This window comes from Enhydra lutris, unplaced genomic scaffold, assembly GCF_002288905.1.
Source record: "Enhydra lutris kenyoni isolate GAN:26980312 unplaced genomic scaffold, ASM228890v2 scaffoldscaffold13, whole genome shotgun sequence".
In the NCBI taxonomy this organism is placed as follows: domain Eukaryota; kingdom Metazoa; phylum Chordata; class Mammalia; order Carnivora; family Mustelidae; genus Enhydra; species Enhydra lutris.
Window position 1 is genome coordinate 28,531,677 of NW_019154097.1, and position 26,245 is coordinate 28,557,921.

A 26,245-nucleotide genomic window follows, 5' to 3' on the forward strand; every position below is an offset into this window, starting at 1 on the left:
AGCGAGGACCGGGCCCCACCGAACTCCCACTCCCCAGCCCAAAGGAGAGGGCCTTTGCCACACTGCCACCCCTCTCCTGTCAACTCCCTGCCCTGCCAGCACCTTCCTCCCTCCCCCACCTTCCCCATCTTGGCCCCAGTACCACTGTCCTCTCGGTGACCTACTGAAGAGAGGCCCAGGAGAAGTGCTTGGGCAGTGCCCGCCCCCCCACACTACCCTTAGGACACTGTGGTTCCCTGGCCCCCTCCTGGGTGCCACCACATCCATCCTCCCACTCAGTTGGGGCGAGGAGCCCGGCCTGTGAAGAGACCCCATTGTTGCATCTGTGGCGGCCTCTGCCTCCCACCTCCGGTCCTTCCCCATCCAACTGTCCAAATCAACCCTCCAGAATTCTCTCACCGTTTTAGAAGAGGATGATCACTGAAGGGCACGGTACCCAGGGCCTTCCCTCAACTGACTCCAAATTACACGTCCCATCTGTCACCACCCTTCTGACCGTCCCAGTTCCCATGAGGGAGTAACTTCATGCTGCTCCAGGCCACGCCCTTTCCCGCGCACCACGTGCCGCCAACCCCCCCCCCCCCCCCCCCCCCCCCCCCCCCCCCCCGCCGCCCCCCCCCCCCCCCAGCCCCCCGCTGCCACGCCAGCCCTTTCTTCAAAGCTCTCACGACCCTCCTGGCAGACTCCCACCCAGCTCGGGTGGCCGTCTCAGGGGGAAGACTCCGGCACTCCAGTCAGGGCCGCTCGGGTCCTCCGCCCTCACAGGCCCGGCTCCTGCACTGAGCGGAAGGCCCGCCCGAGTTTTTGCCCACCACAGAGACGGCGCTGATCTGTTCAGACGCCCAGGCAACGCCTCTCGGGCAACGGGCTCACCTTCTACTCTGCAGTCTACGCCGAAAACCCTCCCGTTCTCTCCAGCTGTTCCTTCTGCCCCACCGCAGAGCGCGGTAAGCAGCAGCAGTGACAGTGAAGATTTCTCAACGACTCCTATGTCCAAGAGGGGAGAAGCGCTCTCAACAGTGTCCCCATATGCGTCAGTGTTCCCTCCAAACCTGATATCCCATGCGAGGAATTCCTCTGCACTGTGCCAACAGCTTGCTTGAACGTTCCTGGTACCACGGGCCCCGCTTCTCACCATACCTAATCTCCCAGGGCAGCCCTGTCATCATGGGAAGCACACATTAGTCCAAAATGCCCGACCGGCTTTCTATAACCATCCTTACCCTTCTAGAGCCACATACAAGTAAAGAGAACCCTTTTAAATAGCTAAGGGATAAGTCCTCCCCTTCCTCAATCTCAGTGAATCTCTTTTTGAGGGGCTTTCAGCTTTCCAGAGTTCCCCAGGTGCCACCTTCCAGAGGTTTCTCACATCCTAGATGTCCACAATATTTTCCTTATGTAGCCTCTAGGGACATGAGGGGTGTTAGAAAGCTGAGCAACTTCTGAGACCGTCTCCATAATGGATGGGTCCGACAAGATCCCAGCATCAGAGCACTCAGGTATGTGTCACTGTGAGGGTGACCCCTTTGGTCGGAGCACACACCGAAGGCCTGGGCAGAGACAGATGACAGCCAAAATGCCGGTGAAGCTGAATACACAAAGTACAACCCTAACCGCACCCTGCGCCCCCCACCGGCCCCTGGGGGTCTCCAACAGCCATCGCTGACTTGCACGTGGTGGCAGAGTCCGGTTACGGAGCAAAAAAGATGGTGCGGAAACATGGAGCTGAGGCTAACCTGTCCGTCCCCTGGCCCGGGGCGAGCTCACAAACAGTTCTCCAAAGGAACCGGACCAGTAAGCCTGAAGTCGGGATTCTTTTCTCCCCACATGGCAGGGGGTAAGGGAAGGAGGGGGAGCGTAGGTTTCTGCTTATTTTGTTTCCAACCACAAGGGATCTACTCCAGGAGCTGGAAGGGAGGCCCGTGGAATGCATCACAGCGCCGAGGGGAACCGGCAGCCCGGCGGTTTGGAAAAGGGGGCGGGCAGCAGCGCCCCGCAGGATCACAAACCACCAGTACTGCGCACGGTGAGTGCTATCAGGCCGGGGGGCCGAGCTGAGCCGGTGGCAGGGCTGTGTAATTTGGGGCAGGTCATTGTGGCTAAGCCTCCATTTCTTCCATCTGTAAAAGGAGATCATTTCTGGGTCCCACAGTTGTGGTGTAATTTAAATCTCATCTCTAAGAAAGGGCTTCTGTTAACTCCACAAACAGTGGAAGACATGTTATTTCTTCTGTGTGGTTAAAAACTCACTTACTAGGAGCCACAGTGTTTGGCCACAAACAAGCTGGGTGGCTTGGCGAGGTCTGTGGGCTTCTGCGTCCTGGTCCGCACCGTGGAAACGAAGCACACGCCGCGGCTTCTCCAAACCGCAGGAGCGGCGCAGGACGCGGCCCCTGGGAAAGAACTGCTAAGGGAGCGTTGGGACAGGTGCTCACCCTGCTCACACACAAGTCACTGTTCTGGAACTCAGGCAACCGGGGTTTCAAACAGTTCCTTCCTCCTGCTCCCCTCCAGCATCCTGGCAGACGGCACGGAGAAACGGCCTACTGCCAAGGACCGTGCCCTGTGGTGAGGGAGAACTGTTCTGCCCCGGAGAGGATTCGGTCTCCATCCCCCGGCAGAGACCCAAGTGGCCATCATCAGCAAAGGAGCCAGCAGCCGGGTGTGCAGCAATGGGAGAAGGGACAGGGGCGGCAGAGTGGCTCACAAGACCTCCAAGCCACCCCAGTGGGGATCACCAATCACGGCCCAACCGGGGTTGGGGCAGGGGCCTGCCTGCTACCTTCAGGCTGGCGGCCTGTCCTGAAGCCTCGACTGGGAAAGTCCTGCTGATCAGGACAGGCCACTGCCCCCTGCCACTTCCCCAGGACCCCTCAAACCTGGGCTGCCAGCACCCTGGGCTCCTCTTCCTTTTACCCCATAACTCAAAACCTCACCAGGCTCAAGTCTTCAAAGCACTCCCATTACCAATAAACAAACCATTAGCTAAATGCAAGCAAAGACCTCAAGTGCTCATTGATATTCAAACAGAAAAAACAAGCTTGAAGTACAACAGCTTCCTTTGTTTAAAATGCAGCCACACCTTAGTCTTCTATCTTTCTTATCTCCTATCTTTCCAGTTTATTAAACCACCTAATCCAATTGGTCTAACAGAAAATAGCCCTAAAAGCCCAGGATATCTGGTCCAGAACAACCTCAAGTCAGAGAGCCTGGCTTCAGCACAGGAGCCTTTGAGCTCAAGGCCCTGTGCCCCGGAGGCCCCGATCGACCCGGCCCACTGCCTGCACCTCCTTCCGGCCACACAGTGCTCCCCTCTCCTTGGTCCAGACGGCACCCACTGCGCGCGGGGCGTGACGGAACGAGGCTTTAGCATCACACACAGTGGGGTTTCATTCCTAACTCTAGTGCTTAACTCCGAGCCTCGGTCTCTTCTGTTGTAAAACAAGAATCCTACCTCCAAGAAGCTTGTTGGAGAAGAATGTCTGAGTGCCTGGCCCACACAAGAGAGCAATTTGAGCATTTCTTCCTTTTCTTTCTTCTGTTCCTTCAATCTGCCGCTGCCCGCAGCCCAAAATAACTTAAACGGAAGGCTGTTATTGCCTTCACTCCCTGAAAACATTTAGCTGACAGGTAAGGCAGAGACCGTTCTTCCCAACCTCCCGCAGGCTCACGGTAGGTGAAACCAGACCAAGACTGAGAGACCGGCCCTGAGGCCGTGCTAAGAGAATGCCCGCTCCGCGGCCAGGCTACCGCTGCCTCCTGTGGACCAGAAGCAGCCAAGGAGGCACGGCCAACACCTCTGGCTGGGACGCGCTAGCCGGCCTCCCTCCAGCTGCCTGGGCCGACGATACCCCAGCAAAGGCAGCGCCGTCTGCAGAAAAGGCAAAGTTCTGCCAAGTAAAGACCAAGACTCTCCTTAGAAGGACCAAGTTAAACTGACTGGTCAAGGCGGGGGGCGGGGGGGTGGCAGGGGAGAGGAGGAAAGAAAAAAGGAAACAAAGGCCTCCCTCAGTCTTGGCTCATTGAGGCAGTGGCTCCTCCAAACAGCCACAGCTGGGGCACGCGGTGGCTTCTGCCAGGACATTAGTTATAGGAGTATCTCTTGGAGTCAAGAAAAGCCTTCCGCTTTGGGGCTGCAGTGAGAGAGCAGGTCTTTGGAGTTCCCCCTGGAGCTGGGGGCTGCTGAGTCCCCTCCTCTTTCACTTACCACTGCAAACAATAAATGCCTTTGGTACAATTAAAAGGAAAAAAAACAAAAAACAAAAAACCCTCCTGACTATCATGCAAGCCTGTCTTATTTGCCTTTAAAGGTAATGCTCAGTCCCTGTCTACACAGTTTTTATAAACTTAGAGCGTCACAGAATTCAACCTAAAAAAAAGAGAGAGAGAACTCAGTCTGTAATCCCCACTGAGCGTGCAGTACCACCTGCTCACAGACAGGGACGCACGCTCCTGCCCACCCTTCCTCAGGGCAACCAAAGCCCTCACAGAAGGAGACCAGCAGCTGTATAACCGGCGGCGCCCGTCTGACCATCTACCCATCTTTCCTTTTCCAAAAAGAGAAGGAGATGGATGGACAGGCAGACGTGTTTTTCCTAAGATTCACACACCCGGGAGGCCTCACGTGGTGACGAGTGCCAATTTGTTCCAAAGCGCTGAAGCGGACTGGGAGAGAGATGCTGCAGGAATGCTGTGCAGAGAAGCATCGGCCTTCTAGACTGACTTCTAGAGAAGTCCGTGGCCTTCTAGGCATGCCACCCAGGCTCCTCTTTCTGTGGTTTATAACAACTTGCTTTCTACCTGCCAAACACTGGCCAGCTCTGGATGTTGGCTTCCCATGCCAGCTGCAATCACACACCTCTTTTTCTTATTAATGCACTGGGAAGAAAGCTGGAATCAGCCGGTGATGTCCTAAGCTCAGCCCTTTTGAAGTTCTAAGCACACTTACATCCCTAAGCAAGTATTTCCAACTCCCTGGCAGGAGACCAGCCAGCGATTTCACCACCACCATAGAAACGCGAGCATTTTCAGTCAGCACGGATCTGCAGCGACCTCCCCACACTACCTCTCCCGCTAAGTGTTTGCTTTATGCTTCCTGTTTAGTCCCCAGATGCCAGGGGTCCTCTCTCAAAGTGTGGAAGCACCCCAAACCTATAAATACCAAGGAACCAATGCAGCTCCCCCTGAGCAGGCCATGCACTGGCTTCTCCCCTACCTGCCAGCACAGGCTCGCTGCCTCCCTCACATGCCTTCTGTCCCTTCAGCCAACCGTGATAGGAACTGTCAACATTTCCTGAGTACTTACTGTGCACCAGGTACTATTCCAAGCACCTTACGTGAATTAACTCATCTAATCCCCAAGCCTCATGGGAATTTGCTGGAGGGAGAGAAATGCTTTGGCCCAGATTCCCACATGGTTTCTACTCCCTATTTCTAGCTATGCTGTAAAGCTTACATAACCTAATTTGCAGTATGGAGCTATTTTTTAAAAATCTCCAAAGATCACTGCATCAAGTATCAATGGAAGCTGTTAGCTCCTACCTAAAATGATAATGTGGGAAAGGATATCTATTCTTACAGCTAACTCAACTTCAGTTCTTGACTTAAAACCGCCTCTCTGGAAGATGGGATGAGGAAGGGAAGAGACAGCTTCTTACGTAAGAAGTACTAGCGTGCGCTCTGTAAGCTCCCGCTAGAGACATCCATGCTGCACCGCATCCCAGCAGCAGGCAGTAACTTAACTCTGGCCGTTACTCGTTCGCTACCTGTCTCCCTTCCAGGCCTCCTAGTAACACTGAGAAACCTCTGGTCACTGCATGGCATCAGATCCTTATAGTTTGCAAGTACAAATACAGCAGGACGTTTCTTGCTCTGAGGACTTCAGAGAGACCCTGCCCCCTGCTCCCTCTAACCCCACCGCCCCCAGGACGCACCGGCCTGTGCTGAGTGGGAGGTACCGGAGGACCATTCACAGAGCAGCTTTAACTGCTCCTAATGTCCCTAGTTCCTCGGGCTCTAGATTGCTAGAAATCTAACTGCTGGGGGGAATGGGTGCGGGCGCATCTGCAAATCTTAGTTCATTCCCCTAACTCACTACTGAAGATTTGCCTCCACTGCAGTTATTAAAGAAATCTAACAAACAGGTAAGTTATAATGAATGATGATTATAAGGGTAAAATTTCCCTCACTTGTCATCGAAAAAATGGTGTCAGTGTTTAAAGCAACCACTATGGTCCCTGCTATACTATAAAAACTGCTTTAAAGGACTGGAATATTTGTTCGTCATTTCATTCCATTCACTTACTTGGAGAGAGGGCCATGAACATAAACCAGAGTTGGTTTCAGGCTCTCAAAACTGCCAGGGAAATATTTAAAATGAGTGAATTTCCAAATGATGGCCAGGCCAGTTCAGTGATACCAGAGGGCCTACATTACTAGATAATTTATAAACTACCAACCCAGTTACTTATCTTTTGACACTGCTAATGCACCATGTGTCTCCCACCCTAGGACGTTTATAATCGGCCCAATTCCACCAACAAGGAGACTCTCGAACTTGAAATGTTTTCACGGGGCAGAGACACTGTTTCGCTAGTACCCAGAGAAGGACCTGGCACATAACGGGCACCCCGGCTGCTCGATAAGGACTGGAATGTATGTAGTACTAGTTAGCTAGACCTCATACAACCTTCTATAGATGCCAAAACCACATTCGACGTAATACAGGTTTTGTACGGGGAAAAAATGTTCCAGCAACCTTCAAAGTTAGTAATAACAAGAAAACTGCTACTTAGAGACATATAAAACATGAAATTCATTTTAATCTCTATATATCAAATATGGCCTCAGCAAAGAACATCTAACACATATGAAATGTATTTATGGGACACACTAAATGAAGCAAACCCTTACTAAAATATTTGGCCTAACCCTCCCATCTTTTAAATGAACTCCATGATGGCTGTGTCAGGTGGGAAATCAATCGTCTAGCTGCCTAACCTGGAAAAGACAGATAGACGAACTGCCTTCTGTCTATTTGGTCTCTGCAGACTGGGTATTTACCATTCTGAGTCTTGCCAAAGTTGGTTCTACAAATAGCTTAACTCAGTCAATTACATATTCTTCCATAGTTACCTTAATATTTTGGTTTTTTTGTTTGTTTTCTATTGCTTTTTCTTTTTATGGCTTCTTGCTGCTGTTGTATTAGGGCATACAACACAGATCAGAGATTTTCATTTCTCAGAAAAATTTCTCTCCTTGAGAAATTGGCACTTTGATCCTCCGTTTGTGTAACAGCTACGTGTAAATGGGTCCTACGGGCAATGTTACCAACCTCGCGGCTTATAGAATTCCAGCACTTTGGCCAGAAGAGTGCCCTGACGTTAAAGTCTTCTCAGGTGAACTCCCCACCACCGAATTCTTTTATTTAAACAGGTCCATGTGTGTAATTCACATACATGTAATATCGTAAGTTTCTACACACATATACACATTTAACTCGTAAAAGTGAAATGTCTCTCTTGAATAAAAAGTAATTACAAGGGTATTAAAACAAACGCTGAAAATAACTATTTTACATTTAGATCATAAAAATTTTAAAGGTAATATGATGACATAAGACCTAAGAGATCAAATACATCCTGTATGATTGTCATATATGCACGTTGTGTTCATTGACTTTTAGTTATTTTTCTCTTTAATCAGAAAATAAAAGAGCTTACCTTTGTTTACTGAGACCACAGCTTACAGTCACTAGATCTCAGCCTATTTTATACAAGTGATATGGCTACGAAGGTCCGAGGAGAACGAGAATAAAGTGAGATAAACGTGCTGAAAACTGCTTAAAAGTATTAACCTGAAATACACAGAGGGTCCAACACCAGTTTTAAAAATACATTAACGAGGTATTCCCAGCTCTTCAATTAATAACGGTGACTGACTGATTCATGATTTTCAAACATTCACCCGAATTTTAAAAAAAGGAAAGGCTAATAGCAGAAAAATCTATCAGTGGTTTGTTCCCAGGTTAACGGTTTCAGAGAGACTACAAACGACTCGGGACCCCTTGCTGCACGCACCATGCACTGCATCTAGTCAGCATGAGGTATGTTGGGAATCTACTGGACCAATTACCTTGCACAAGAGAGGAGGTGGTCCTGCAGCCGGAAGAGACCGGGGCTGCAGGCCACGTCCTTGGCTGGGCGCCAGCCCCCATGCAAAGAATATGGCTTCAAGGAGGACCCCTATCTCTGAGAAATTATAACAGCGCTAACTGACGCAGTCAGGAATGCAACTACCCAATTTATGTGCTACAAAAGTCTAAAAACTGTCGGGAGATAGCACAGCTCACACGCGGAGTCGAAGTTCTACATTGGTCTGTAAACTCCCTGACAAGAGACTACTCTAGGAGGGGTTAAGTACAGATATTGCTAGGTTCCCAAAGGAAAAGTTTTAAGACAGACACCGTGGCTTTGAATAAAGTATTGCTCTTCTTTAAAATGCTCAGTCACTGCTTTCCAAAAGAAGGTGTCAGAGTGGGTATCTGAAAGCTGGAAAGCCTCAGGGGGTCACAAGGCTCTTAAGACCAAGACAGAAATTGCCATTTCAAGCCAGACAACCTGATGGTTCTAGAAGTCAGAGAAGAAATCTTGAGGGCCCAAGTGAATAATAAGTGGTGCGACGCTCAGAGGCTGGCAATAGGGGCTGTCAATGAAAAAACCGCCTACAGTGGAGAAAAGAGCAGAGAAGCAACACTTGGTGTTAATGTCACAGAATTTGGTGAAGCCAAGAGCTTCATTTATATTTCTCTGCTCTTTCAGCTGTAAGTGGAATTTTCATTACAAAATGGAGGGGTGGGGAGGGTAGAAGGGGGGGGAGGGGGACACTTAATTCATTACAGAATTTCAACAGTTGAACTTGCATGGTTACCACTTCTAACAAAGGACTGACAGCTCAATTATTTTAAGTAAAGCAGAGAAATGTAAAGTTTGCAGCAACTGGGCAGGTTTACAACATGGTTAGTAACTTCCAACAAACAACAAAATTAAAAAAAAAAAAAAGACTTGGTAGAAACCATTTGAAATGACTGCCATCATGTTGGAAAACAGCACAGCTCCCTTTGCACCATCATAGAGGGGTTAAATTATGAAGCTGAGTCAGCTACTTCAAAAGAATTTTCTAAAGAGAAATCTCCAGAGAGATTCCAACTTGGAATGCAAATTTGACAATCAATTTCAAATAACAATCCGGCTGCGGCTGCCAATTAATAGTATTCCAAACACAGAGAGGACTATTGTAAATATTGAATTAATAAAAACTGGACACTACCAGCCATGCTTTTTCTTCTCAGTGATGGCTCTGTTTCATCCATAGGTCAGCAAAATGAATCAATGAAACATGAAAATCCCAGCTGCAATGGGCCCTCAGGTTTATGTCTAGCCACTAATGCACAGGATGAGAATGGTAAGTTCACAGCTATTTCTAGCCAGTGATGAGGTTTTATTAAAGTATCACCCACCACTAATAAAGACTAAAGGTCAAGGAGCAGAAGTAACAAGCCACTGTGTAATAAATCCACATCTGAGAAGTGACACTAACGTTTGTTTTAAATTGCCCGTCTCATTCTCATTTAGTGGTCCCAAAGAAATCTGGTACATAAATTTGCTGTATTTTGCGAAGCCCATTCTCACTGATGGCCACTACTGGGCTCTGAGAAACAGAATTTAAGAGGGAAGAGGGAAGCTAATTCATACTAAGAACAGACATTTTTAAGACACAGCAACTTAGAAATCTCGACACGGCACCACACTGGTGCCTTCATGGGGGTGAGTACCTTAATGAAACCATTACCTTCTAGTAACATCATCGGCTCTCCAAACAAGGCGAGAATGCAGGGGAAGGCTCAGGTCTGCACCCTTTATAGGACAGCACAATGTTACTGACTGATCTTTTTTCACCAGCTTAATCAGATAAATTTTAAGAAAAACTTAAAAATAAATGCTGACCCATGGCTGAAACCTGTCACTTTTCACAGCAGCACTCAACAAGAACTGGGACGATCGAAGAGCAAGTTTTATGGGGACCCTGTTGCTGCTTTAGATTCTGATGTAATTGAAGAGGAAAAGAGACCTTTCAATGAATCCCAGAAAAATCGCTAATCTTCTATCTGCATGAAAAAAGCCAGGGAAGTGAACACAGTATCTTACAGAGTGAAGAAGGCCACAAGAACAAGAGAGGGTGATTGATCGATTAATTTATTCTCTTTTAAAACTTGGAAATTAGGAAACTAAAATAATCACATTCCTCCTTCCCCATCTCTGGGTAGTGCCATCATTTTAAGAAGCAATGCTTGGATAACAGAATATACCTTTATCACGGGGATGCCCTTGTCCAGCAGTACAAAGGGCTTACAAAGTGAGTAGACCGGCTCAGACTAACAAATTGCCTTTGCTTTGTTTTAGCAGTTTCCTTACAAATGAATGGGTTTCTAGGGCTAAGTTATTATTAGTTTTCAATTCCTTGTAATTTGATACCAAAACATATCAAAAATAATAACCTAAAACAATATTCAAACCCATATTTTATTGGCTTTAATTACACACTTCAGTATTTACAAAGTTAAAGTTTAAATGAAAAGTCTCTATTGTATTAAAAAAAATAACTACAGCCCGAATTCAAGTGCCCTGGGGCAAATACATATCAATCAGAGCTAAGAATCAGTGACTGCATCAGGAACCAGGCAGTACTCTGTGTTACAACAAAGCAGTTTATTTGTGATCAGTGTTTGAGACTCTATACATCCTTCACAAATTTAATTTTACATAATCTGATACTCCTCTTAAAACTTAAACTTTGAACTGCTAGACTTATTTCCCTAGAACAGAAGGGCTGGTATAAGTTATTTTCCGGAAATGAGGTACCGTTTCACAGAACTAGTTTCTTTTTTGTTTTCAAGTTTTAGAGAACTAAATTTGCATTTGTTAAAATCAAAAAGTAGGAAAGATGTTCTTTACAAATAATTTTGATCAAGTATGTGTTCAAAGAAAGCAGGATAAAAAGGCTTTTTCTCTAACATTCTGTATTGTACTGGGTTTGTTGTTCAATAGGAATTAGCTTCTGTCATTTGCTAAAAGAATGAGTAGTGGGGAACAGGATATGTTGGGAATTTCATAACGGGCAACAGAACCATTCTCTTGGGTAAACCTACAGAGAGAAGAAACGGAGAGGACTCCAAATAAGTTTAATAATCCAATAAAAATTTCAGGAAAAAAAAATCTTACAGTAATGATCATTAACCTTTTCCAGATTAGTCAGTCAACATGAACCATTTTGGAGGAGACCCACAAACCTCTCCTGTTTTGAAATTGCTAATATTTTGATCATTAGTATTTTCCACTCGAAATTAAGATGGCTATGTCGCAGGAAGAATGATATTCAGAAAGCAATTTCATTTGTGTGAGCGGCCATGATTTCTCAATACCAAAAGCAGTGCTCGTGATAAATATTCTAACGGGACTCCAGAAATCCGTAATCGTTCTCAATTTGGCACATCACACACTGTAGGAGAAACAGGGATGACTGTCGAGACTCAAAGCACAGCTTTCTGTGCAGGCCTCAGCTCCCCGGAAACACAGCTCCAACTGGAGTTGCGACCGGGTGTTTTATCTTCTTAATGGCTGCCGCGGGTATTGGCATGGCAAATCTGGAAAGATTAACTACTTTCTTAATTTTGTAATAAGCGAGTTCTTGTGGCCTCACAAACTTCTGCATACTCAAGCACGATTTGAAATCTGCTCCTGTGTCTAGTCTAGTCTTTAGCCTACGGAGAAATCACAAAGCAGCAACAGCAGGTACTCAAGAGCACCAGATGATCAGAGGGAAATTACCCCACATGCAACAGCTTTACAAAGGCCAAAAGACATATTTACCTTACAGCCAAAATAAAGCATTGTTTTAGTAGGTTGGCATCACAGTAACATTTAAAAACCAAATCTTTTATGTGAAAAATGGGGGCATCAAATTTCACCAGCTTTGGAAGTCAGTTATATGGCACATGGAAGGGAGGAGCCTTCTGAAGTGGGGGCTCAGAGGCCGCAAGGGTGAAAGTACAATGTTAGAGGAAAGGGAGGAACAAGAGAGAAAAATTAAAAAGACCGAGGAAAGACATGAATGCAGCTTAAAGCCCAGACATACCCATGTTTTAAAGAGAAAAATTCAGCCCTCGTAAACTGTACTAAAGAACGTGAGATTTACGATGTCTGGAGGAAAGACACGGAATTAACAACCGGCCCTAGCAGGCAGATGCACTGGCGTGCACACAAGACACACCACAGTGGGACCAGTGAGCCAAAATGGATTCGGATCAACTGCCCAGACCTAATTCACAGGAGGGAGGAGGTGGTCAGGGTACCCAGAAGTCGGCTGCACGGTAAAAGCAAATGGCCAAAACAAAAGGAGCTAGAGAATTTGAATTTAGAGGAAATTCCGGGTAAAAACATTTTCTCAAACGAGTTCTCAATTTCTAGTCACCCCACATCTGGGGACCTGGGGACTCTGGGGACCAAACCTGAGCATTCCAGAGGAGACATTCAGGTGAAGGATGAAACCCCAGACTTGGCATTTTGCCATAGAGAAGACTCACCCCAATTGTCTGACCCTTGCTGCTTCCCCACATTTTCCCAGACTATCCTAATGGGGAAAGTGGTCAAACTGTTCATTTTCTCTTTATTTTTTACAGTTATGAAATCAAATGAAGCTTCCACTTAGCAGTGTTTTAAGGACCCAACATTTTCATCTGAACAAAAAGGGAAAAGCTGATGCATGAAGAGAGAAAGCATTATGAAGGGTCCTGAGGCTTGTGTTGGGGACTAACACTACAAGGAGCTGGACATTCAAGGTCCTTCCCCAAAGTGCATGTGCACGCCCAGCCCAGGGTCGCACCAATATGCACTCACACATGCACAAGCACACACACACACACACTCGTGCGCACACACTCTCTCTTCTTCTCTCAATGGCAAACATCCTGCAGATGGCTGACCTGGAACATGTAGCGCCTGAGTTAGAAAAAATGTCTAAAAGGGCATATCACTGACTCCAAACCTACTGCCTCCATTGCCACATAAACCTCATTCAAAAGTTATCCAAAGGGCCACTGAGGTTCATTTCTGCATATGCTTTTATTTTTTATTTTTGGAGGGAGAGGAGACACTCCTGTGATTTTGTAACATGTACCACAGACTCTGGGCGGGAAGCACTCTGGTGACACTGCCGGTGACACGCCGTCACCACGCTAGGGCCCATTTATACCACCTCTAAAGCAAAATTTCTGGAAAAGGACGATGGCTACAAATTTGAAGTGAATATTTCCTAACCCTAACTCAAGTCACCCAGACGGTTTCAAGCCAGAAACTTCAATGCAGCCATGTAACCGGCGAGCAGTCAAGCTGGAAACCGGGTATGGCCCTTCAGTAGCCTTTGAATGGAGTATCAGTTGGCTGTAAGAAGAACTACTTAAAATGTTTAATTTCAATATGGTCAGAAACAGGCAATTAGAACAAGCAGTCCTTCAATCAGGCAAAGCAGAGAGAAGAGCAACTCCAACCAAACCAAGAACCACAAGGTTGTGGCGTTTTCAAAGGGAATTTAAGTTGGGTCACTAGAATGAACAGGTCTGAGATCCTCCGATTCATTTAAAGAAACCCTGGACACAAACTGTGCTTTAGATTGCTGTGACAGCATTGCTAAGAGGAGAAATAAGAAAGACGGTGTACATACCATAGGCAGGGGCAGCTGTGCTGTAACCATACGGTGCTCCATAGCCTAGTGCAAAGAAGAAAGCCGATCAGTTCAGAGCAAAGGGCAACCAATCGGTACTCGCCCCATTCACAAGTACTGCCTGGCCCAGCACCTTGGGCCCTGAGGACTTCTTCCAGATGTTGGATGAATGAGAACTATTCCCAGAATGGCCAAACCCTCCATTCCTGCTTAGCATGGAAGCTTTTCCCCATGACCTAGAAGGTTCTCCTGACCTACCAGAACATCCTGTCTTTCTCCATGCACTTATGACACTGTGCTATAATTATCGACTCCTTGTCTGTGTCCCTACTTGAGTGACAGACACCAAGTCTTAGACATTTTTTTTTTTTACCATGTCAACTTAGCAGAAGGTCTGGCACATAGTAACCACTCACTAAATATAATCTGTTGAACAAATCTGTCTCCTCTCCCTGAACTTAGAATCACTCAAGTTAACCAATTTCTTTAAAGCTGGAAAGCAGAACTTCCCAGGTCTCTTCAGAAAACAGTGACAGGACAGGCTGAGGCCTCAAGTGCTGCTGAACGGGAATGTGGATCGGGCTGTGGGCTTGGGGACAAGGTCCATGTCTCCTGGTATCTGACTTCCTGATCCCAGCTCAGTCTCTCAATAAAGTTGGCCAAACTGACATTAACCTCTGGTGCCTATGAAAAAGGCTCATATTGTCCATCTGAAGAACAGTGAAGCTTTTGAGCCAATCCGTTCTGGAACTGGTTTCTTATATGTCCTTAAACATGTAATTTCTGAGTTGCCTTTTCATGCCTATAAAATGAAAACTCTTCCAAGCTACTTTATCTAGTGTTGTAGGGATTAGAAATACTGTGCTAATAGAAGCCATAATGTTTAATCTTTCAATAAAACAACTTTAAAAATATAAATACTAAATTGCTTGGGTAAACCTTTAGGGAAAACTGGGTTCTAAAACAGAACAAAATCTACATGCGCCCTTCACACTGTACCTAAAACAAATCAAGCCTTTTTAACATTACAAGCCCTTTTTCTATAATCCTTTCTGCTGCTTGCAAGGATTTTTTTCTTCTTCTCTAGCTGCCCAACTGCAACACAGACTGTAGATCAGGACCAAGTATCACCTCCTCTGTGAAGTCTCCTGGGTTTGCTGTTTGCTCCTTTGCGCCCCTCCCCCCGCAATGCTACAGCTTCCATCACAGCGCACAGTGTTGATGCAAACGTTTGTTCCTAACCCATATGACTTTCCAAGCATTCAGCAGCGCACATGCTAGTCACCTTCAAATGCCCGGGCCCAAATCTCTTGCCTGAAGCAAAACACTCAAATGTATGCTGAATAAGTAAACTGCTTTCAGGGACTAACGGAAACATTTCCTGAGAGATGGAAATTTTCACTTTTTAGTCTATACTTAAGTCACATAAAACTGGGGATAATATAATATAGCCTTAGTCTTTGGTCTTAATTGGAGTCTTTTGTGCTCCCTAAATCCTAGATTTCAAGAGGATACAATGCAGCTAGAAGAAGCAGGAAATATGCAGTAGGAACTGAGGCCAAGAGAGAAATTAATACTTTAAAAAGTTTGCATATCACATCTATTCCAGGAAAAGGTAGCCAGCTGGATGACTAAGGTTACAGTTTTAAGGATTTTACCAAAACCTCCTTAAAGAGAGAGAAAACTACAACCACTAAGCTGGCCACTGATCAGGCTGTTTGAACCCCGACTTCACTATCACTCGGCAAGGTGACTTTGTGCCTGTTATGTCACCACTCTGTAACTGAGTTGGCAGGGGAATGTAATTAAATAACGTATGTAAAAATACTTACTACAGTCCCTGCTGCACAGAATACACTCCGCAAATGGCATATAACCTATCCATAATCTAATTGACCTAATCTGAATCTTCTCTGGGCTATAAAAGAACTTCATTTTTAAAAGCTTCACAAGATAGGCCTTTCACAGAGGTCAATGCGATGACATAAGAGAAAAGCTACTATAGACAAGCATCCGCGCGTGCGCGCACACACACACACAGCCTTTCCCATGACTGCCCCTAGATGATGGGTGGGAGGTAAGCGTCCATGACCAGGTGACTGCCGGTGCTCTCAGACAGAGGAAGCCCCCGCTGAACATGTAATCAAAGGCAAGAAAGTTCATCTCAATAACTTGCCTATTATTAATACAAGCTGCTTTCTTGAAATAATGATCGAACAAGGCAAAAGAATATTCAATATCAGTAGAAACAGTAAGATGCACAGAAGAGTGTCTTAATTTGGGACCTATAAACAGAATCAAACCACAATGAACCTTCTCCTCTCCCATCTCCCTCCCACCTTCTCATCCTTCAGCATTCTCCATCTCCTTAAACGGCACAGTCATTGACCCAGTTCCTCTTGCTGAAAACGCTGGGAGAAATCCTTGAAACCTCCCTCCTTTTCATTCTCCACATGAAATCCATTAATTGTGCTTCTGTCTGTCTTTAATGCGGTCGCTTCTTGCCGCCCATCTGCTTCCCTGCACACCTGGGGATACCTGCACGGTCTCTGGCCGGAGCTATGAGTTTATCAGAACCTTCTAACTTGTCTTCTCACATCTACTTCTGTACCTACAATCCATTCTTCACACTATTGACGATGATCTTTACAGGAAAGTCTGATGTTGTCATCTCTCCCCTTAGAACCCTTCATGACTTTCCACTACACTTAGCATTCTAAGGCCAAAACCCACACCTTGGCCTCTAGGACTGGGTTGAGTGTCTAGCTTCAGCTCGAATCACTCCCTGTCCCTGTCATTCTCTCCTCACCAGCCCCCACCCAAAACACACAGTGCTCTCCACACTAGAAGACATTTGGCCTTCCTCTAATCCTTCTCATCCGTAAGTTCCCTGGCCCAGCAATGTGCTTCCTCTGTGTACAACACTTGTACAGCCTAGTCTTCTCCAGGTTAATGCCTCCTCATTCTCTAAAGCTCAGGTCAGGTGACACTTCTTTGGGGGAGGCCTTCAGGCCCCAAAGCCTAGACCCAGTTTCTCTGTTAAATTCTCTCACAAAACATACCCTTGTCCTTCATCACAACCTTCTCAGTTGATAATTGTGACTATATGATCAGCCTGTCTCACCTTCAGATCATAAGCTGCACAACAGTAAAATCCCAAAGCAGGCACATGTACTTCAATGAGCGAATATATTCACTATATGACATATCTTTGAGGGATCAACTCCTACAAGCCTAATTCCAAAACCATATAACCCACAGAACTTCCCAAATAGCCTATTCTAACTCTTTCTTAAAGAAAAAAAGGGAGGGAGGAAGGAAGAAGAAAACACATACACAATCTAAGTGAACTTCTTAGCAATGTTACATAAAAAAATAATGATGGGATAAGATCCAATCCTTCAGAGAATTTCGTCCTGATCCACAATTATAAGCAGTCTACTTGCTAAGTGAAAAGTTCCATACGTTCAATATGGCAGACGATCTGACTTTAATGAGACAGTTCTACACCTACTGCTGAAATGACGTAAGTATTAGAACAGAAGGCAGAAGGAGGGCATCTTTTCCCATCTCCCTCAAGCCATGTGGTGAAATGGAAAGAATATAAGCTCTAGAACTGCAAACACCTACATTCAAATCTCTGCTCTGCTGTTTGCTATGTCTCAGACTGAGCTAGTTGCCTTCTCTCATTAGACCTTAGTTCCCTCACCTAGAAAATGGAAATAACTTCTACTTGAGGAAACACTGTGAAGATTAAAAAAACAATTAAGTGAAATCATATATGCCAAAGTATCTGTTGTAGAGTAAGCTCTGGATAAGTAAGTTTCCCTTTTTCTTTTTTTACACTTCTGTAGACCTTCGCTGGATCCCACACACCGAGTTAAAGAAACGCTGTTAATGCTAGGCTACACCCCAATGAGGGAGTCTCTCCGCAGCAGTTTTCCTCTCCTGTCACACCCACCCACCCTCTATGTCCTGCTGAATGCGCCCCGCTTGCACATGTGCACTCCTCAATCTGCGGAGTATTAGCTTCCTCATTGTCAAAATACGTCCCCTCAACCAAGTGTAATATTCCTCCTCTGTCACCTCCCTCCAGGATGCCTCCAGTCACTGAGCAGATTCCAGGAGAAAACCTGGACTCTGTGATATTCTGTAGATTCTCTTCTTCTGAACGTCCATGCATACACATCTTACACCTATGTTATGTTTCCAGGGCTCGTGTATAACCCTGGAGAAGAAAAGACATGCTGTTCTTCAAAGTCTGGCCCTGACGAGGAGGCAGACCTCTTACAGGCTATACTCTACCTGGAGCTATGTAGCCAGGAGCAGCTGTAGCCCCAACAAAAGCTCCCCTTGTTAGAGTTCCTCTTCCTCTGCCCCGAACAGCTTGGACTGCTGCAGACACAGCTGTATTCACAACACCCTTTGCCTGTTAAAAATAAGATTTTCATTACTGAGAGAAATAAGAACATCCCACCATCCCCCTAATGCACAACCTCTATGAGAAACTTGAGCCTGTAGATGAGTCAGTGAGTCACCTATGACCTTGAACCTTTAATTTATCATCTGTAAAATAAAAATAACACCTACTTTACAGAGCTGTTCTGAAGAATATTTGGACACATAAAAGTATGCAAATAACTTCTTCTTTCACTTGAGGGTTACTCAGAAAGAGTTCATTTTCTACACACAAATTTCAGTAGTCAAATTACATCCGTTGTATTTCAGGCCTAACTAAAGTAATCACAGACACTTGATACCCAGGTTTGAAATCCACTGAATTCTCCTTCCAGAGACAAAAACTACACAACCAACCACCAAGAATTATCTGTGAACCTGAGTGGAGTTTAAAAAAAAAAAAAAAACAGAACGATGAAGGAAGACCAAAAATGAAAACTCCAGGAAAGTCATGTGATTTGTGTCTCCATCTCCTGCTGTATGTGTATGCGTGTATGTGTATATACATGCACCAATCATGAAATAAATACTGCCTCTAAAGTGCCCTCTTGCTCTAAAATGCCATGGGACTCTGGTAAAATCATAAATCTCTATGTCTATCAGAGTCTACCACTAATTATACAATGAGGATAATGATAGCCACTTTGTTTTACTTCAGAGGAGAAAAGGCCGTTGAGAAAACCGCAAACTCTGAAGAGCAGACTAGATAAGGACAAACAGAACAGAGGGCTGCTAAAACATCCCTTTCCAAAACTGAAATTTTAAGAAAATCAAGAACACCTAGTTTTCAATGAAATGTTTTATTTTTTTAATATAAAGACACAACAGGGGCATGTGGGTGGCTCAGTCATTAAGCGTCTGCCTTTGGCTCAGGTCATGATCCCAGGGTCTTGGGATTGAGCCCCATAGGTGGGCTCCCTGCTCTGTGGGAAGCCTGCTTCTCCCTCTCCCACTGTCCCTTTGCTTGTGTTCCCTCTCTCATTGTCTGTCTCTCTCTGTCAAATAAATAAACAAAATCTTAAAAAAAAAAAAAAAAGACACAACAAAAACTCAAACAAAAAACTACCAGAATTCCCTCCTATAACCAAGGTGCAGAGCCTCAGAGCTCACAATGGAATAAAGTCAACTTAGATAAGTATCTCGAACAGCTTAAACGTTCAGAGCCTACACACATTTATCTCATGCTGAAACGCCACCTCTACCACTAGCATAAGTGGGGAGAAGACCATTTCAAGGTCAAATGTATCACGCACAGGGAACAGCCATTTTTCTGTTTGGCTGAGGGGAGAAAATGCAACCCACACATCCAAAATAGACTGCCTCCTGGCTGTCAAGCATATTGAACACAAGAGTTTTAGAGCTTCTAGTATGGAAAATTTCTAAAAATATGAGGTGAACCTCATGTAGATAACTTTTTTTTTAAAACACAGTTTAGTCCAAGTAGTCAGGAAGTAACAATCTGGTGGGAGCAGAGTGACTCCACACAAATCGAGCTCATGTCTACTAGAGCCAAACTTAACTAGTACCTAGTAAGTATTTGCACTCGCTTTCTAAACTCTAACATTAACTGACCCAATACAAGATGTAACTCATGGTAAAAAACACCTAAACAAACAAGTCAACAATTATCTTTCTACTAATTTAGCACATTTCCTGGAAGGTTTTAGGGAAATAAACCAATTCTTCTCTCTCCGAATGTGTATCAGGGCAATTTAAACGCTTCATTTGTATTTTATCTCAGTAAAAGTTATCCTTGGTTATATTTTGAATCCTAGAATGTAAGCAATGCTTATTACAATAAGTACAAGACAAGACAAATGTCTAAGATGGCTATAATACGCAATATCCACGGTCTTTGGAAGGAGAAGAATCTAGCTGAAAGAGACCCTACCATCAGTTAGCTGTGGTACTAAGGGCAGTGTCTGTATCTCTTCAGGCCTCATTTCCTCATCTATAAAACAAGATCAACTCTAGCCAGAGTTGCACTCAGCTTATGTAAAAGAAACTAAACAAACTGTTTCATTCAGAATCTTAAGTAATCTTCCTCTATTAGTCTAAACATTTTTAACCGACTCGTTTCTATCACATCCTCTATTCAGACAGTACTGCCCCAGCACTCTCCACCAGGGAGAGAACTATCTTATATTTAACAATGTATCTCTTTTGCCCTCATAATCATGCACATAGTATACGACTAGAAAATATTTTTGAATGCATAAATGAATGAAGACTCTGTTGTCCAAAAGCATGTAATTAGGAGGCCATCTTTCCTAAAGACTTTCTACAGCCCTGGGCCTTCAGCAGGACTGACATGCCCATGTCAGGAATGAACAGAAGATGTATTAGGTCAAGTTTTACTGTGGCGCCCCCAAAGGAAAACACAAAATAAATAATGCAAAAGGACAAAACTGGAAAGGAAATGGAAGTGCATCTTCAGACTCTGATGAAAGTAAGCCCCTACACTCTTGGCAGTTTCCCTAAACAAATGCTAACACCTCATTGCAAGTCCAGATCCCTCAAGGCTCTACCTGACCGAGAGTGACTGAAAGCCCCCAAATAATGCTAATACCTTCTTTTTAATATATAATTTGCCTATGAAGACCACAGAACAGGGAATATTACAGTATTCATGATCTGACCCAAAGAAAAGGATGCCAAATTCAAGAAAAAGAAACAACTTCAGAAAAAGCTAAAGTGGCCCCAAGAACAGAAAAGGAAATTTATTTTTGGTAACTCATACCTGAGGGATAATCTTCTTTTTCTTATTATTTGCTGCATTGGGTCCAGAAAACAGCTTCTCCAGGGCAGCTAAAGCTGCACTTGCCTTTGCCACTTTCTTATTTGGACCTGCACCTCTGAATTTCTGTCCATCTACTTCTACCTAAAATCAAGAACAACACTCTACAATTATCCCATGCAATTCCTCTGTGTAGTTTTAATTTAAATGTATCACAACACAGAAAACACCAAAAGTCAAATAGTGCCACAAGAATTAACTCAGACTAAAACTTTTTTACATATAAGCCAAGGACAGCCTATGTCTGTGAGGGAAAGCACGGTTGGCTTGAATGTAGGTACACACCTCCATTACAAAGCGTTTGTCATGGCTTCCACCAGTCTCCGAGATGAGTTCATACTTAAGACCTCTTCTTTTTTCATTGAGCTCCATGACAGGATTTTTGCCACTTGCTGTGAGGATAGGGCCCTGAGTTCTGACCTAAAAGGAGGTTCAACCAAGTAAGATTTTAAAGTATTAAATTTCTTATTGATATAATTATACTATGTTTTGCTTGAAAAGAGGCTCAAAAATTACACTTTAAAGCACTTATAGACTAGGATGTGATCACCTCTACATACAAAATGACAAAATATCTTTAAAGGTATAGAAACTCCGTAAGCAATAAACATGGCAGTCAGTCATTCAGCCAGCCTGCCCCTAAAGTAGGGCTGTCTCAACACTGTTCAAGAGCAATGTGGCCTCGCCATTACATGGTACTCTAGGATCTACTCTGTGGTGTTCATGATCTAAGAATAATACTTTAAATGACTAACAAAGTGGACAGAACAGTTGAGATTCACATGACACCTGAGTATTCACTGATTTTCATCTTGAGGGTTATGAAGAAATAAGTCAATTTGGGAGATGGGAAGAAAATGTTCCTACACAGCTCTCAGTTCTCTCAAAAGAGACTTACGGGCACCTAAGGTAAAAACAGTAGGCTACAGACTCTGGATTCTGAAATTTAAAAATAAGAATAAAAACAGTCACTCCTTGCTCAAAGGAGCTAAAGTATAGTGGGAGGGACAGACATAATCACTGTAAAACAGTGTATTTTATAGAACAGATGTATGTTATGGAAACAGAGAAGCAGCACTCATTTCCTAGGGCAATCAGGATAGTTTTCCTGGAAGTGACATTCAAACCTGAGCTTAAACCTTAAAGAGGTAAGCAACAGACCATGATAAGGTGGAAACTAAGGAGAAGGGCATTCTTGACAGAAGAAACAGCCATGGAAAGGCCCAAGAGAAGAAAAGAACATCTGTTCGGGCAATGGCAAGAAGCACAGTTTGGCTGTATAAGGGAGTAAGCACAGGAAGGCAGGACCTGTCTAGAAATGCCCTTGATGGTGCCAATTCATAAAGGACTTTGCATGCCATTCAAATGAGCTTTGCCTTTGTATGAATTATGGGAAGCCACAGAGGGACTTTAATCTAGAAAATTCAGGATTAGATTTGTGTTATAGAAAAGTCATGCCAGGAGTGGCAGAAAGAACTGACTAGAGGAAGGATTAAGACTAGAGTAAGGAAAAAAAAAGGAATTCATCTAAGAGTGTGAAGCCTCAAATGACGAGAGAGTGCAGCACCAAAAATAAAACAAACCACAAAATACTGCACCTATAATTTGGAGAAAGGAGAGACCCAAAGACTGAGCACTTTTTGAGGTCAGAGATCATGTTTTTAATTCTACCATAGTAATTGCTCAAGAAATGTCGTACAAAGAAATGAATGCCCTAGGGGTACCTGGGTGGCTCAGTCAGTGGTTAAGTGGCTGCCTTCAGCTCCAGTCCTGATCCCAGAGTCCTGGGATGGAGCTCCCCGCTCAGCTGGAAGTCTCCCTCTCCCTCTGCCCCTCCCCCCTGCCCATGCTCTATCTCTCTCCCCCCCAAATAAATAAAATCTTAAAAAAAAAAAAAGAAAGAAAGAAAGAAAGAAATGAATGTCCCAAACTATTATTATGTATCCAAACCCAATGGACAGCAAGATTCTCTTAAACTGTTCTATGCTGATTTGATAAATGGTTAATGCTGTAGGGAAAGAAATGAAACATTGGACAACTTTTCAAGACAAATTTAATAAACATGCCTAGGTCTTCTGCAATTTAAAAAAAAAAACTCACTTCTTGAAGAGTTTTTGTAATCTACATTTTTTAAAATTTCAAAGCAAATTTCTAGTCTTCATCTTTAAAAGGTAATGAGTAATTTGTGAAACTAGGTCTATGGTAATCACTCTCTGCTTTCCAAATTTGAAATCACTTTTATAAAAATGAGTCAAGACATACAAACATTTGCATTTTAATATTTTAATTTTAAATGAAGAATAAGGGATTTCTTTCCCCCAACCTCCATGCCATTACTACATTACTTAGAAACGAAGCATACATGTATTCCTACCAAAGGCACCATACATGCACGTGGCTGCTATCAGTGCAGCCTACACTGCTCTCTCTCTCTCTCCCTAATTCCCCTGAATTTAACAGTCTCAGCTCATAATTAATGAGCTCTTTCTTCTCTAAGTATTTGTAACACTGCCAGCAAAATATCTTGCCCTGCCTGTGACTATCACCTGTGAATGACTGGTCCTCTGAAAAGCCAGGTGCCAGGGCTCCTCCAGAGTATCCCATGAAAAGTCAGACAAGGGGCACCTGGGTGGCTCAGTGGGTTGAGCCTCTGCCTTCGGCTCAGGACATGATCTCAGGATCCTGGAATCGAGCCCCGCATCGGGCTCTCTGCTCAGCGGGGAGCCTGCTTCCCCCTCTCTCTCTGCCTGCCCTCTCTGCCTACTTGTGATAGCTCTCTCTGTATAAATAAATAAATAAAATCTTAAAAAAAAAAAAAAGTCAGACGAGGCTTCCATAGGCCTCAGCCTCCATCTTCCCCCACACACTGGCCCACCTGGCACCTCTCAAACCTGTACTTTCACAATCCCAGGTCATCAGACCTCCTATTCCTTTGACCCCAAATGCCTTCTTTCCACCTCTTTTCCGCATAGCAAAATCCTACACATCACCTCAAACTTCACTCACATTTTACTCCCTTTGATTTACAAGTGTCTGAGTTTCCTGATCAATTCTTCTTTTGAGATTTTACATTATGTTCACTTTGCCATCATAGTACTTATCACATTACATTATAATTAGTTATGGATATCTCCTTTGTGCTTCTAGCCTGAGAACGTTTTAAGGCTCTGGACGCAATCTGGCAGTAGCAGGCACTACAAAAGGTTTATAGACTGAAAATATTATGGCCCACTAAGTGTTTGATAAATACTCATTCCCACAAATGAAAAGAAAATTTTTTAACTTAATGTAACCTCTTGCTGTTACTTTAGAGCCAATATTCCTTATGCAGAATGCAGTAAATAAGGGCTCCATGAATTCCCCAAAATGCTGTGTCTAGTCAGTACTTAGATTTCTGTCCCATTCTATTATCTGTGGCAATAAGCTCATTTGTTAGAACTTACTCAGAGTCTGAGAAACATGCTAGATCAGGCTATGCCTTCCTCAAGGCTAGATCGGTTCCATGATGACCCACTGCCTCCCAGAGCTCGGCACAAACTTCAAATAATCCTAAATTCCCTCTGCTAGACCTTCTGATTTTTCACTGTTTAGTTATTGTTGATATTGTTGATATATTTTAACTGTGAAATACTAGAAGGAACTTCCATGGCCAGCAAAAGGAGAATGCTAGTTAAATTAGAATACATTCATGTGTTGTGTACTATACAGTTATGTTAACAGGTTTTTTAAAGTTAAGTGGGAAAAAAAAAAAAGATGATGTAAAACTGCATGACTGTCCCCCCCCCCAAAAAAAGGCTGGATAAAAATAAACCAAAATATTAATAATGGCTGCCTCTGGAATATTTACATCTGTATAAGCTTTTGATATTCTTCTTTACACTTTTCCACATCTCTCAAATTTCCTACAATCTAAATACACTTTTTTCTAAGGAAAAAAATACATATAAATATACCTCTAAGGTACTGGAGGTTTCAGTTGTAGAATTTCCAGTATTATTGCTTGAGTTTGAAGACACTGTTTCATTTTTGCCTTCATTATCTGATTTTTCATCGGAACTCATACATTCAATATCTGCGTCAAAGCCCGTTGGGTATCCCATTGCTTGTAACACCTGTACAAATTACAGTAAGATTCAGTTTTACTCAAACATCAGAAACCACAGAGAAGAGATGAAATACTGAATACAAGTTTCAAATCCATAACATCTGAATGCACGAATCAGCTTGCAGGAAGAGCGAGAGGGTGCCTAAACCTACAAATCCCTGGTTAAACTAAGTTTACCTACTGAAGGTTCACCACAGAGAATGGGAAAACATCCTCAGAGTAATAAGGTTTAAATAAAGGATTAGAAAAATGCAAACCTGAGGCTACTACTGGGTCATTTAAGTTGAAGGCTGGGGATAGAGAAACAGAATGCCACTTTCAACCAAGGAGGTGAGGGGAAAAGTAAAATAACATAATGAAAAAGTACAAAGGACTATAAAGGAGAAGACCTGGCAGTCTAATCCTGCATTTCTCCTCTGGTCCTCAATTTTCCAATCTGGGAAACCGGAAGACTGATTAGCTGACCTCTAAATTCTATGATTCGATCCATAAGGGGAAATCAGCTCAGAGAGGGAATCAAGAAGTCTTCATGTTGGAACCAGTTTGCCTGTTAATGATATAATATCTGAAGCTTTCTACTACTGACCTCTTTGCTTTCAATTTAAACCATAATCAATACTTGAAAGAAAGGATTCAGTCTCAAGATTTATTTGCTATACTAGGTGAACCAGGAACAATATTAGGTTTGTATTTCTGACCCTGCCCCTCAAGGCCTAGTTACATTATGGCTTCCTCCAATGTCCATTCTTCTTCTTCTTCTTTTTTTTTAGATAGATAGATTTATTTATTTATTTGACAGAGAGAGACAGAGAGAGAGATCACAAGTACGCAGAGAGGCAGGCAGAGAGAGAGGGGAAAGCAGGCTCCCTGCTGAGCAGAGAGCCCAATGCGGGTCTCGATCCCAGGACCCTGACGTCATGACCTGAGCTAAAGGCAGTGGCTTAACCCACTTGAGCCACCCAGGCGTCCCTAATGTCCATTCTTCTTATATTACCATTTAATGCCTGGCATTTCTTATTTTTTAAATAAAGTTTTCTGAAGTGTGTGTGTGTCTCTGGGGGCATGCACGTGCCCGTGAGCATACACACATGTAAGCATGGCTTTTAGTA

General features: G+C 44.0%; 1 protein-coding gene across 2 annotated transcripts in view; it reads right to left on the minus strand.

Annotated features, from left to right (window-relative positions):
* Window positions 1-600: 600 nt before the first annotated feature.
* Window positions 601-26,245, minus strand: part of LOC111145684 (spermatid perinuclear RNA binding protein) — a 138,887-nt gene continuing 113,242 nt past the window's right edge. The window contains exons 13-18 of one of the 2 annotated variants that reach the window (XM_022500785.1): window positions 24,985-25,143; window positions 21,317-21,451; window positions 20,975-21,115; window positions 18,082-18,205; window positions 13,777-13,821; window positions 601-7,855 (exon numbers count right to left, since the gene is read on the minus strand). In XM_022500785.1, the coding sequence (XP_022356493.1) occupies window positions 7,851-7,855; window positions 13,777-13,821; window positions 18,082-18,205; window positions 20,975-21,115; window positions 21,317-21,451; window positions 24,985-25,143 (609 nt within the window). In that variant the 3' untranslated portion in view covers window positions 601-7,850. Of the gene's footprint in view, window positions 7,856-10,562; window positions 11,203-13,776; window positions 13,822-18,081; window positions 18,206-20,974; window positions 21,116-21,316; window positions 21,452-24,984; window positions 25,144-26,245 lie in introns of those variants that run through there. The other variant, XM_022500784.1, reaches the window with a different exon arrangement.